At 51.6% G+C, this 14,555-nt stretch overlaps 1 protein-coding gene across 3 annotated transcripts in view; it reads left to right on the forward strand.

The window, feature by feature from the left end:
- bcr (BCR activator of RhoGEF and GTPase) overlaps window positions 1-14,555 on the forward strand; it is a 66,505-nt gene that overhangs the window by 911 nt on the left and 51,039 nt on the right. For all 3 annotated transcript variants that reach the window (XR_014124821.1, XM_035526924.2, XM_027004146.3), the window contains exon 1: window positions 1-1,336. This exon is cut by the window's left edge. Coding sequence is in view for 2 of the 3 variants with exons in the window: in XM_035526924.2 (XP_035382817.1) it covers window positions 1-1,336 (1,336 nt within the window). In the remaining variant the exon portion in view is untranslated. The remainder of the gene's footprint in view (window positions 1,337-14,555) is intronic.

The following is a 14,555-nucleotide window of genomic DNA, read 5'->3' on the forward strand; positions in this document are numbered from 1 at the left end:
ATGATCTACCTCCAGACGCTGCTGGCTAAGGAGCGCAAGAGCTATGACCGACAGCGCTGGGGCTTCAGGAGGGCTCAGATGAGCGAGGGGGAGCTGCTGACAGGCGGAGTTGACCCCCAGCTCCGCCCACAGCACCCTCACGTGCAGGAGGTCGGCCAGAGGTTCCAGCCTGTCGGAGAGGGCAGGGCCAAGCCGCGGCCTCCTCCTGCCAGGAAGTCGGCCTCGCACGGAGACGGCACGGAGCCGCAGCCGGGCTTCGAGCCCCTCCCCCCAGGACAGGCGGGGGAGACAGACGGGCTTTCCCCGTCCAAGCAGAGGGGAGGGGTCTCCCCTCGCCGGTCTCACCCGCCCCCTGACAAGGAGCTCCCCACGGATCCGTCCCCCAAGGACAAGCCGGGCATGGGGCTTGGGGTGGCGGCTCTGCGCTCCAACTTCGAGCGGATCAAGAGGACCAACTCGCACGCGGCAGGGGACGGAAAAGGCGCGGCGGAGAAGCAGACGTTCTACACCAACGTGGAGTTCCACCACGACCGGGGCCTGGTCCGCGTCAACGACCGCGACGTCTCGGACAAGATCAGCGCCCTCGGGAGCCAGGCCATGCAGATGGAGCGCAAGCGTTCCCTTCACTCTCTCCCCGGCAACCTGGCCACGGTGGCGGGAGAGCTGCGCGCCAAGCCCGTCTACAGGGGGCGCTCCAGCGAGAGCACCTGCGGCTACGACGCGGAATACGAGGACGGAGAGCCCAGCCCACGCTACGTCCGAGACGGCGCCGCACGTCCCAACGGGAGCAAGCCGCCCCCACCGCCATGGCAACCGTCCGACTTCCAACCCTACAGCACCGTGTACGTGGGGGGCGTGGCCAGCGAGGGTGGAGACGGGCGGGCGGCGGCGGCACGGGAGCACGTGGGTGGAGCCGGAGGGGATGAGCACCCCCTCACGTGGCCGCGGAGGTCGTACTCGCCCGGGAGCTTCGACGACTTGGGCGGCGGAGGCGGCGGCTACACCCCGGACTGCAGCTCCAATGAGAACCTAACGTCCAGCGAGGAGGACTTCTCCTCGGGCCAGTCGAGCCATGTGTCCCCTAGCCCCACGGCGGCCTTCCGCAGGCCCTTCCGCGAGAAGAGCCGCTCACCCTCGCAAAACTCGCAACACTCGCTGGACAGCAGCAGCCCGCCCACGCCCCAGTCCCAGAAGAGACACCGGCAGCAGCAGCACGTGGTGGTGTCCGAGGCCACCATCGTGGGTGTCCGGAAGACCGGGCAGATCTGGCCCCACGACGGAGACTCCACACCCTCTAGCAGGGCCTCCCATGACAACAATTACCACGGAGACCTCGGTAAGTGATGGGTCTTCCTGTGTGTTTTGTCTTTTTTTCTTTCTTTTTTTTTTTTTTTTTTTGCGGCCTGGGCACAAGTTACTGACTGGGTTATGTGAAAGAATTGATATCAGCTGCCTGTACAAACAAACAAACAAAACCCTCCTGTACGGAGCATTGTGTCACAGACGTTGTGCAGTAAAAACACCAGCAGTTGGTGTTATCGGTTCTTTTCATTTTTTTTCTCCTGTGAGAGTGTGTATGTTGCTGAACTTCTGTGTCTACCAGATGCAGACGCAGGGCTCTGTTCTGACCACGGGCTCTGTCCTCACTGACTCAGATGCGCTGGGACCGAGTGACGTAGAGTAATTAACTGAAAGACCTTATGTGGATGATGGGGTCAGATTCTTTGTGTGTGTGCGCACATGTGTGTGTGAGTGGCTGCTGAATCTCTTTGTTATGTGCAGGGCTTTTGTCAGAGTCACATGGCTACTCTGATAAGACTCACTCTTGCAGTGTTTGTGTTTCACTCTTTCATTATATGTTGTGCACCTATGCTAGCAAGACGTGCTCCAGATTAGTCTGACTCCTTTCGCAGGGTAACCTGACACCATTCTAGATAAAACTGTCTGTGTGTGTGTGTGTGTGCTGAATTTAAGTGAAAGTAGATTGTCCATGGCACAGTACCGATTATTTTGAAGACAAATGGTATGCGTAGTAAGCTCTGCCACAGGTGTCCGCGAGATCTCAGCCAGGTGTCTGCGAGATCTCAGCCAGAATGACAGCTGACTCATCAGTCAAACTTTTCCACCCCCGACTGGTTTTATGAACGCACTTGCACGCTTGCAGGTACCTCGGACTGGGGCCCAACCACTTGCTCAAAGCGCACCCAATCTCGTGTAAACTCCAGGGCCGTGGGGCACATGGGTGGGTTGCTGAGCTGGGCACTGCCGTCCTGTGGCATGCTTGCAGGAAGCAGAGGTGTCTAGGTAGGGCTGGCTCAGGGCGCCTAGCCCAGTGTGGGGAAGGACTTCTCTCTGGAGGGTGAAAGGTCCGGTGGATGGCGGTCGGAGATGTGCCGGCGGCCGCTGACATCGGGGCTTGCTTCTCCTCGTCTCTCGTCAAACAACAGGACGTCACGTTTATTCATCCTCCTACAGCAGAGTCACCTCAAGATGAGCAGTACCGTATGATCCCTGGCCATGTATTACTGTGACTCACTCAGATATGTACGATGACTAGGCTTAATGTGACGCTAACTAGGTCCTAACGGAGCTGCCTGCTTCCCCATTGCTTGCTATTCCTGTTTAAAGGAAGGGAAAAACCATATCACAGCAAGTCCACTTAAACCTTCAGAACTTAGTATCATTTGTCCATTGTAATCCAGATGGATGAGAAATGAAGCCATCTTGGTAGCAGAGGGGACGGAATATTGCATTCTGAAGTGCATAGACATTTTAGAAATGGGAGAAAGCATTGGGATGCCGTCCGAGCTGACTGTGTGTTCTGTAGTCATAAAAAATACCAAATTCTTAATTCAGATTTAATTCTTAGGTGTGATTCTCAAATTCTCAGATAGATCATTTTATTCTATATTGTGTAATACTGTGCAAAGGGTTACCTGTGACAGCACCAGGAAAGAAAGGTGTGCACTGTAGCCTCAGTAAGACATGTGTAAGACCCTGGCAAACGTGGTCAGAGACAAGGAGAATAAAGAGTGGGGGTGGAGGGAGGGAGGGAGGGAGAGAGAGAGAGAGAGAGAGAGAGAGAGAGAGAGAGAGAGAGAGAGAGAGAGAGAGAGAGAGAGAGAGAGAGAGGGAGGGGTGGAAGCAGGAGAGAGGTGCTGTGTTGTAAGAGAGAGAAAGAGACATAGTGCTGTTTGATGAGAGAGAGAGAGAGAGAGAGAGATAGGTGGTGGTAGTGGTGTCTCCTGCTTCACTGGTCAGAGATGCGGGGGATGCATAGAGGCACAGATGGGTAGAGCTCTCCTATTGCGTAACAGCATGAACAGCCTTCTCAATGCCTGATTGCTGTGTGTGTGTGTATGCTTGTGTGTGTGTGTGCGCATGTGTGTGAGTGGTTGTGTATAATCCTGAAAGAGAGTAGGTTTTTTTTTTGTGTGTGGTTGTGTCTTGTCTGTTATAGTCTTGAAAGAGTTTGTGTGTGTGTGTTTATATATGTGTACGCATACATATGGCTTCATCAGGCATTGGAATTCCGAGCGCTAATTACTACCAAGGATCTCTGTGTTGTGCTTACAAACAGAGACCCCCAGCACAGCACGGGGCAGGGACAGCTCAGCTGTTAAAGGATGCAGACGGTTACTGGGTCGAGCCCCACCATTATAACACCGCCATTGTTGGGCCCCTGAGCAAGCCCCTTAACCTCCCAACTGCTCAAATTGTCCTCAGTCACAATTAGAAGTCGCTTCGGACAAAAGTGTCTGCTAAAATGCCGTGAATGTGGCGCACTCACGATGTGACACTCTTCCGAAGAATCTCGGTTGTCCGCCTTCACCATGCCAATGTGACCTCCTCTCTGCATGTCTGCTGTGGAAACATCCAGAAGGGTTTAACAGCTGCATTTTTCCTGCAAGGGCAGTGAGTTCCAGCCATGCCTCTCCTCTTCCCTGACACCCGGTTCCCACGGTGAGCGTCCTTCTCGTAAACAACAGACGCAGTTGTTTCCTGATGTCTTTTTTTTTTTTTTTTAAAGCAGGCATTCAGCAAGACTTATCCTTGTGTTGGAGATTGGCAGAGAGATTGCGATGGCGAGAGAGAGTGAGAAATGGAGTGAGGGAGAGCGAGCGAGAGAGAGGGAAATGGGGAGTAAGAGAATAAAAGAGAGAGAGAGAGAGAGAGAGAGAGAGAGAGAGAGGACAACAAAACTCCTTCATGCTTCCAAGAAAATATCAGTCATTTATTATGGATGAAAGACCCAAGCTAGTGTCCAGCTGCCTCTGTACACACACACACAAACAAACAAACAAACAAACAAGCAACATGGCTGCACAGGACGAAGTGCATGTTGATTAATGCTTCTTTACTTCTTTACATTTTCTGTATTTTCCTGTTTTCCTTCTGTATATGCTACGACTGGTCAGGTTAGGACACACGTGGAAGACGCTCCCAGTTAACTGGGTGTTATATGATGTTGATGATGATGATAGTATTCCACTGCTGAGAGCGTGAAGTAACGGAGAACGCAGCTGAACTTGGGCTTTGGGGGTCTCATGTCGTGTGAGATGGTATGGTGAGTTTGGATCTGGGCACGATTAGGAATTTGAGAATATAACTGAATTAACAGAATTTTAAGGAATGATAATTGTTGGACGCTGTGGACGTACCAGTAGTGCAAATCCTCTCTCGTACACATTGACTGTTTGTTCATGTGGGGAAAACAGGAAATCCTGACACCCTGTTATTCCCGAGCTTATGAAGACGTTGATGTATGCTGTCATGGAGCATCCAGCTTGGCAGATCTGACTGGTTCCTGAAGTGGAGAGCCGATTCATCCTGGAAAGCCGAAGCAACACATTCCTTTTACGGTGACTTCAGGAAAGGTGATGGGTGGAAAGAGTGTGTAGACAGAGCCCCCTTTTCATTGGTCAGAGATTATAGTTTCAGTTATGCACTTTGCAAATTTTAGACTGAGTGGAAGGATTTGGGTTTGGATGTAATTAAAGTAAGTGTGTGTGTATGTGTTTGTGCACGCGAGTGTGTGCATAAGAGTGTGTACGTGATGGAGAGAGAGAGAGAGAGAGTGACATGGAGGTGGATCAATGGTTGGATGGATGGGAAGAGAGAAATGTGTCCTGTTCAGTACTCTCATTGTCCAGCAGCGCTGGTCTGAGGTCAGTCCTTCCAGGCCTTATTTTTAGACTCCCTGAGCGTTCCTCACTAGAGCACGCAGGCAGACTGGGAGACTGTGGTAGTCCCCTGTTTAGACCCCTGAAAAGTATGTTTGTTTGTTTTTTCTACTTTTATTTCTGGATGCGCAAGTTGGACAAGCCAGGATTTCGGAATGTTCTAGCTTAGCATGTTGGTACAGTCACATTTGCTATCTTTTGCCATGGTAGTGTGAACAGGCATAGCCCACAGCACTAGAAACATTTCCACCCAAAAGCCAGAATCCACTAAGAGGGCTGAGGGATACAGAGCGCTGAGCAAACAGAAGCGCACTCATGTTAAAGAAAAGACTTTTGTCAGGCATCTCGACACGTTTGGGGAGATGTTACACGGGCCACATGCGGGGGCGGGGGTTATCCCACGGAAAACTCTGACTAACCCTGGTGGCCCAGTTGCTTTTTCCGCAGAGTGGGATGGACTGGGGAGAGCGGGCTGGCTCAGTCAGCGCGCCTCTGTGTGAGTTCAGGCTCTGGTGCTCTGCTGCAGGCTGTAAAGTGGAACCTCCAGGAGCCACAGAAGGCAGGAATGGGCTGGATGGTGCCCAGTTCCCTCCCCTGCTGCCAGGGCAGGGCCTGGGCATGCATCGCCGGGGTTGGGGGCGGGGCCAGGCACTGGAGGCCTGGGATGTCCCGGATAGAGACTAGAATTTTTTTTGGACGATGTATTGAGCAAAGCGCAGATATCTTTAGGGATGGTTTAAGGGGTTAACGGAGCTTGAGAAGAGGTTCAGGCTGGAGGAGAAGTAAAGGAGAGGCACACGTTGGCGATGGAATAAAATAATAAATAATAGAATAAAATAATCTCCATTTTCAGGCATCTTCAACACTGGATAGGAATCAAGTGTCTCCTGCAGTGGAATAAAGTTTTTTTTTTGTTTTTTTTCCCCTCCAGATGTTAGTCAACTTGCTTTCAAGTCTGTGCACATTCCTTAGAGGTGTCTCAGTTACATATCTCTTCTGTTATCGGTTCCGCTAAAATATTGCCCCATTCCTCTCTCACTAAGTCAAACGTTTGCGTGGTTGCAGTTGGAAGCACTGAATAGTTTGTGTTACAGCGAAGGTGTTATTCCTGCCCGTGTATTTATTTGCTGGACTCGGCCGAGCAGCTGTTAACAGCTGGGTCTGTAGCTTTAGTCACACCAGAGCAGAGTCTCCCAGTGCATGCGTGCTTTAGTGTGAAGTATAGCATGCTTTAGTGTGCAGTAGTCTTCACTCTTTAGTGTGCACTGCATGTTCTCAAAGATGATTCAGCTGTGTTGGGAACAGGAAAAACCCTTGCGATGGCCTACAGGGGTCCTCCTGGATTTGGAGACCCTGCTCCTTGGGGCGTATGGCAGTGATGGAATCTGTTCACACTACAGATCTTTCCCTGATTGTAGCTCCTGTTGGCGGAGCTAAAATCAGTTCTCCCAGTTCCCTGGCTGGGGTTCTGAGGCGTTGGCTGGTGTCACTGCAAATAACAATATAAGGTTAAGAGTGGATCCGTGGTGTGGAGTTTGGCTATAGATCCGACCGAAGAGGGGAGTCTGGCAGTGTGTAGGGAGTTGGCAGGCAGAGGTGGAGGCCATGGCCCATATGGTAACCATGGTAACCGCCCGCCGAGAGCTTCCTGTGCCGGCCGGTACTCTGGCTACCTCTCTGTGGGTTTCCCACAACATACAGCCAGGAGCAGGGTCTGGACCGTGACCCCTGCCCCTTAGTGACAACACAGAACCACACCCGCCCTTCATTGCAGACACTGCCCTTGACCCTGACACACACTCCTCCCAGACCACAGTGTTTGTGTGTGTGTGTGTGTGTGTGTGTGTGTGTGTGTGTGTGTGTGCGCGTGTGTGTGTGTGAGAAGCCATCAGGAAAGAGCTGGAATGAGCAGAGCCCTCCCAACGCTCAGTGCAATGTCAGGCCTCTGTGGCTGGAGGGGCCACATTTTCCGAGCTGCTGCTGTTCATCTCTGATTACTGTGCTGATTGGCCCCATGGGGTCCCCAGTCGCGCAGGGTGTTTGTGTGTTACCGTGGGAGACGAGATCGGGATCGGGATTAACAGGGCCAGGATCCGGCTGAAAATCATGCTTTAGTCGTGACGACGGGCTGGGCGCCTTTGCTTCTGCTCCTCTCATCACAGCAAACGTGTCTTCACCTGCCATCTGTCTTGTGTACTGCAGATGTGCAGAGGGTTTCTGGCCTGCTGGTCTCTCTACCCACCAAAAAACACTTTTACAACATTAGTTTATGGCGCTCCTCGAATTGGCTACGATGGAACAAATGCTGTTTGCTGTGCCTGGTAAAATGAAGACTTTCCACGTTGTACTTTCTTGTGGCTAAATGAAGCACTATTTCCCTGAGCCAGATATGCACGTTCATGCAGCCTCAACAGCTGCTTCAGATCTGGTGTGTGTGTGTGTGTGTGTGTGTCTGCTGCTCGGCTGTGTTTTCCACTAAACAAAGGGAGAGGCAGGTGAGATCAAAGCCTCCAACTTGGGTTGAGGGGGGCGGTCATAACATTTAAATAATGCTTAAATCACGTAATAACATGATGGCATGGCCCCTGGTTTCATAGCCTTACTGTTCGCATGTTGAGCGATGGCTGAAACCCTGGCGTCCTGTTTAACGAGAAGCCCAGCAACCTCTGTCGTGATGGTTGGGTTCAGCTGCCTGTCGGAGGGTCACTACTGGGCGGTTCCAGTTGGGGGGGTTTAACGAGCCTGTCTGTGATGCGGCCTGTCTTCTCCACTGGCTCCGCCTCCGAACCCCCTCTGTAGCTGACATCAGAATGAGGCCTTCGGTTCAGTGCATTATAGATGAGTTGCGCGATACTTGACTCTGTTCAGCAGCATCGTTGTTAATGTTGTCTGTGTTGCATTATTTATCAGTTCGTTTCAATTCTGTCCAGCCAGGTCATGGTGCAGCCGCTTAAATGTACAGTGTAATGAAAAATCTAACAGGTCCGAAGGTCGAAAGAAAAAGGCATTCATCACAGAGCAAGCCGGTCCGTAGGGCAACCTGTGAATCTGACAGTCGAGGACAGGTGTGTGAAATTTGTGACAACACATCCGATATTATTGTCTTTATTAGGCTTCAGGCCTCAGCATAGCTCTAGTGGCTTTGGCGAGCAGTATGTCAGAACTGCAGAGAAAGCAAACGTCCACAGACGTTGTGTGGAGGCTCTGCTCGATGGGTCACACACATGGCAGCTGGGCAAAGCTCACCAAGGCTCTCCCGGTTTTATGCGACATTCACCTACGTTTTCTCGAGGCTGTCAGTGTGGGATCAAAGCAAGCAGGTGAGCTCCAGACGTTATTAACGCTATGACAGGATTTCCTGTCCGATCCGGAGCTGCTCCCGCTGCCGAGGCATCGGGTGTAGTGCCCTTGTGGTGTGAGGTGAAGAGCCGCGCAGGATCGGGTGACGGGCAGGTTGGGGGTGACGGGCAGGTTGGGGGCTGCCCTGTGTCTGGACCCGGCTGCCCTGTGTCCGGGAACGGTCTTCCACAGTGGGTGTGTGATTGTGTCTTCACTAACTCCCCCTGACTGCTGGAGACGTGCGGATACTGTGGGTAATGCAGTGTGTGAGGGAAAGTAGAGGCTTAGGTTCCTGTCAGACCTGATTCATCCCATCTCTGTCTCCCTCGACAGTGCAGGGGTTGCCAGGGTCAGGGGGTTTACCTCACGTAATCCCTGAAGGAAGCGAGTTCTTTGGATTTAAATAGCGCTTATCACTCAAGTCGCAGTGCATCACTTTACGTTATTTAGGAATTCTGGGAAACGGCGTGGAGCTGAGACGCTAAAGATCTTCTTGCGGTTCTGTGTGCGCGCGTCGTCTCGGCCTCTCGACAGCCTCGTCGGCCTGTTCTACACGATCTTTTTCCTCATCTCTCTCTCCCTCCCTTTCTTTCATCTTTCCTCCTCGTCCCATCTGGTCCTTTGTAGTTGGATTTATGTAGGTGCAGAGCAAGCGTGAGCCAAAGCTTTTTCTCGGATTCGCTGCACTTGCCAGGGATTCCGTGGTACGACAGGGAGGGGCATCTCCGTCACGAACATTACACGTTATCAAATTAGCGAGTGAGACGGCGGTCTGGTGCCCAGTTGGGGTTGCCCGCAGCGTGGTCCCCGTCTCTGGTGCCGGAGGCAGGTGGCCCTTCCCTGATTTAACACTCAGAAGACGGGCCCTGTTCCCTGCACAGCTGCTAGCGGGCCCCAGCCAGGGCGGCTCCTCCTGCTGCAGTCGGCCAGAGCGCGGGACTGCCTGCAGCAGCCTCTGTGCCAAAGCACAGACCTGAGGAGCCCCCGGGGCAAGGGGGGGGCGGGGTTGGGGTGGGTGTAAGGGCAGCAGGAGGAGGCTTCGGTTTCTCATGGGCCCACTGGTGTTCCTTTTTTTTTGTTTTTTTGTTTTTTTGTTAGGAAGCTGTGGTTTCAGTCCCCGGAGTCACACTCGATCCTCCCCTCCGTGTCTGTGGTATGCTGCCGGTCTCTCGCTCTCTCTCTCTCGCTCTCTCTCTCTCGCGCTCTCTCTCTCGCGCTCTCTCTCTCTCGCTCTCGCTCGCTCTCTCTCTCTCTCTCTCTCTCTCTCTCTCTCTCTCGCTCTCTCTCTCTCTCTCCTCTCTCTCTCTCTCTCTCTCTCTCTCTCTCTCTCTCTCTCGGCAGCAGTGAATGTGGAGCTAGCCAGAGTTTAGCCTCCACTCTCCAGCTCTCAGAAGGGAAATATGTTTTGAATTTTAATGCCGTGGCTTCAGGGCTGTCAGAACCGTTGCAGAACTGGCCTTGCTGCTTACACGACGTTTCCCACCCCGAAATAGCCACTGGATGTTCATCTTTCTCTTCCTCATTCATACCTGCCTCAGGTACGCATGTTTTATTTATGCTCAAATTAGTGTTCAGATGCACTGAGCTAATGGTTCCGTCCTCGTCTGCCTCGGTTCTACAGCTTTTAGGCCAGTAAAGTAGGTTGTTACAACAAACGGTGCCTCACAAGAGAACGTCCACACCAGGTAGATCTCCTGGTCTGGTCTGCCGCATGTGTTGCACTCCCCTTTCTTTCATTACACCCCCCCAACACACACACACACACCCCACGCCATGAGCCCCAGGGGTCCACATGCAGCGCCACCATGCATAATTCATGCTCGTGCCCACTTCCTGCCTCAGCAGTGTCTGGGTGGAGTGGGTGGAGTGTTCACCATGTGGCAGCCTGTGAAGACACTCCCCACACACACACACACACACACACACACACACACACACAGACACACACACACACACTCCTGCAGGGAGACCCTCCCCTGCCTGCTCCAGGATGGTCGCCTGTATGTTTGCATTGGGCATCATCTCACTGTGGGTTTGTTGGATTTTGGTAGTATTGTGTTAGGTTTGCATTTGGGTTTAGATTGGGTTGGGGTTGGGGTGGGATTGCGTTGGGTTAGTATTGCGTTGGGTTGGGGTGGAGTTAGGTTAGTGTTGTGCTGGGTTTGGTTGGGGACGATGGAGAGGAAGCCTGACTGCACCTTGCCAATGCTGACAGAGACACTTATATTCATTTAATAGTTTTTAAAAGTTGGTGTTTTATTTTTTGGAGCACTGCCCCTTATTCACTGCAGCAGCGGTGGGCTTCATCCCCTCTCCCCTGTAGCAGGGGCGGGGCTTCATCCCCTCTCCCCTGTGGCAGGGGCGGGGCTTCATCCCCTCTCACCTGTAGCAGGGGCCGGGCTCATCCCCTCTCCCCTGTAGCAGAGGTGGGGCTCATCCCCTCTCCCCTGTAGCAGGGGCGGGGCTTCATCCCCTCTTCCCTGTAGCAGGGGCGGGGCTCATCCCCTCTCCCCTGTAGCAGAGTAAAAGTGAGCAACTTTATGATTTGCAGACCATTTTCTGCTTCTGTCTCGCTTGCTGGTTTGGAGTTACTACAGTTCACAAAGCATCTTGCATGACCACAGAGGAATTCCCTGGTGTCATGCGAGACATTAATTCAAGTTGTCTTTCTCACACACACACACAGACACACACACACACAGGCAGCACCCATATACTGACATTGATAAACCCACACGGAGCTCAGATCAGGTTCCATCTGGGTGCTGTCAGGGAAGGCTTGCGTACATGCCACAGTGAACGTGGCAGACAGCTCCTCTCCAGAAGCAGGTGTTGTCGGGCCTGATCTGGATGGGCTCTGACGAACGGGCTGCTAGCTGTGCAGAAGCAGCACTGTCCTTGACCATTTCACTACTGCAGGATGCGTCCTCCGCTAACCCAAGAGATTGTGGCCAAGGCGTTTGTAGGTCACATCACGTAAAAAAAAAATGCAGTCTCTTTCTTTGCCTTTTGCATTTATGGTATGTGATGGTGCGCACCACCCTCAGCAAGAGGTGGCGTTTTCTTGCTGATACAGATGGAGGGGTGGCGGAGGGGAGCTGTTGTCAAGGTGACCTTGTGTACTGAAAATGAGCAAACTGTGGACTGTTGTTGTGGTGACTGCGTCAGGCAAACACCTGCTCCCCCTCGGAACCTGGGTGCGATGCGTGAGTGGAATCCGCCGTGGAACGGCAATGTTCCCAGTAACGATATTGCACTTCCAAGCAGAAATGAACTTTTTGTGTGTGTTTGTGGGTGGGTGGGTGGTTTGGTTGTGTGTTTGTGGGGGGTGATGAAAGGATGACGGAATTTTGTGTGGTTAAAATAATGTGATTACACGAGTATGGTATTGAATTATACTTCAGGGTAAACGAGCTTCAGCTTGGATCACAATAAATAATACACATACACACTAAATACACACACACACACACACACACACACACTAAGTACACACACAAATACGATTTGTCTTGAAGCACCTTGTGTGCTAGCCAGCCCACACAAAATGGACTCAGCAGACATTTTTAGAGAGTGTAGGGCTGTCCCCTCAGTTTAGCTGTGCTGCTAGTTAACCAATGCCATACTTTAATAGTGCATGATTAGTCTGACCTTTTCAGTTCAGAGCTCATTTTCATGCTAATGGTTTTGGTTAGTGTTTACAGAAGCATCTGTTTGTGTGTGTGTGTGTGTGTGTGTGTGTGTGTGTGTGTGTGTGTGTGTGTGTGTGTGTGTGTGTGTGTGTGTGTGTGTGTGTGTGTGTGTGTGTGTGTGTGAGAGAGAGAGAGAACTCTGCCGTGTTATATCGATACATCACGCTGTCTCTTTGATATTGGGGGAGAAAAGACAGAGGAATTCTGCCTTATCCATCCCCTCCACTTTGTCTGCAATTACCTTAACAACTGTACCATTTTAGGCACATCTGAAACCACAGTTTGCAATAAAGGAGAGCTGTTTCATGTGTTGAACGCGCGCAGATTAGTCGTGTTTTTCCAGATGACTCCTGTGGAGAGGAACTGACCGTGAGCCACAGCAGACAGCGCTGGCCTGGCTTTGAACCGCCGTCACTACACACGGCTTTCGGCTTCCGCCCTGGTGACACTGATTAGCATATGCCTGGTGGGCACTGCTATCCTGCTGTCAGCCTGTCAGTCATATCCCTGACCTCTAGTCAGGAGGGTGTGTGTGTGTGTGTGTGTGTGTGTGTGTGTGTGTGTGTGTGTGTGTGTGTGTGCTTGCTTGCTTGCTTGCTTGCTTTTAGTTAGGCTCAAGACTCTGTTTTTAGTTCTCAGTAACAATATTGCACTGCTGTCTTTAATCTTTATATTTGATCTTTTACTTGATTTTATGCACTTTATATATTTAAAATTAAACTTTTGTTTTTAAAATGACCTTACATGTTAATCAATTGTCTTTAATTATTTTCTTTGTAAGCCACCTTAAATTGCCTAGTGTTTAAAGTGTGTTATATAAATAAACTTACACTATAACTACAGCATATGTATGTGGCTTTTTCTGTAGAGAGAACTCAAACATTCTCACGGGAAAAGAGGCCTTAACCCCGTGTAGGAGCTCTGGGAATTCTTTTCACTCTCCTGGGTGTGACGAGCCAAGATGGAGGGAAAAAAAGAGGAAAAAAAACAGAAACATTAAATCAACACGCTGCGGCCCTAAATCAGTTCCTGGGGAATAATGTATCCGTGCTCATCTCAACTGCCTGTAGCCTTTGGAGGCGGTTTTGAAATGGGAAAGTGAATTGGACTGATGAGATGTTGGGCTGTGGTGTGTGTGTGTGTGTGTGTGTGTGTGTGTGTGTGTGTGTGTGTGTGTGTGTGTGTGTGTGTGTGTGTGTGTGTGTGTGTGTGTGTGTGTGTGTGTGTGTGTGAGAGAACGCGAAGAGCATAGTGCCTTCCTGTCAGGTTGGCTTGATTCTGGCTTCCCCTGCCTCCCCTGAAAAAAAAAGTGTGTCTGTCTGCTGGTATTTGCTTTGGCTCCAGATTGGAGCAATTACCCGGATGTGACCACCCGGGTCCCCCATGCCCCCACTCACACACACCTCTCTCTCTCTCTCTCTCTCTCTCTCTCTCTCTCTCTCTCTCTCTCTCTCTCTCTCTCTCTCTCTCTCTCTCTCTCTCTCTCTCTCTCTCTCTCTCTCTCTCTCTCTCTCTCTCTCTCTCTCTCTCATCCTAACTGTGCCAGTATGGCCACCCAGACCTATTTAAACCTACTAATTATAAAGGGCCTCTTTAGACAGTATATTACTGAGTGGAGAGAGAGCTGAGCTCTAATTATCTGTGCTAATTCTGGGTTATCAGGGCCCGTTTTGCGGTTTGTTCTGGCAGTTGCCCGTCTCCATCGCTGGAGTGACGTCTGCTGATGGGAGGATGTTTATTGAGCCCGTCTCGGGGAGAGGAGGAGGGGCTTCGGCTCTTGCGGTTCGACGGTCTCCACCCCCCAGCAGGTGGAGAAACCTGCTCTGCCTATCCACCTTGGGTGTTTAGACCTCTGCTCAGGAAATGACCGCATGTATGGTGGAAGTGGACTTTGGGTCCCTGCTTTGCTTTGGGTGCAGGGCGTGCCCATTTAACAGATCCCAGATCAGTGAGATTGTGGAGGCTGACTCTCAGGCCATCACAAAAGGTCGGCAGGAGCTACAAAGAATGGAGAATAGCGACTGTTGCTCGCGTTGTTGTCTATTTCCCAATAATGCTCCAGGCCTTTTGGAAGAATCCCACTGCTGCTACTGCCATGATCCATACGACAGATCCAAGGTTTTCTTCTCTTTGCTTTGCCTCTCCACACACGTACGTAAGGGCACGTGTCCTCCCCCAGCTCTGAGGCACGGGGCTGCCGCGCTGATCTGCGTCCGTTACGGCCTGCTGCTCATGTTAACGGACGGGCGGGTGCGGAGTCGCGGAGCTGAGCTACACCGTCCAACGTCTACGGCTCTCGACTGGGCCGTCTGTGGCTGTGATCGTGTGTGTGTCTGTGTGC

This window comes from Electrophorus electricus, chromosome 8 (genome assembly GCF_041902795.1).
Source record: "Electrophorus electricus isolate QZ-2024a chromosome 8, ASM4190279v1, whole genome shotgun sequence".
Classification (NCBI taxonomy): Eukaryota; Metazoa; Chordata; class Actinopteri; order Gymnotiformes; family Gymnotidae; genus Electrophorus; species Electrophorus electricus.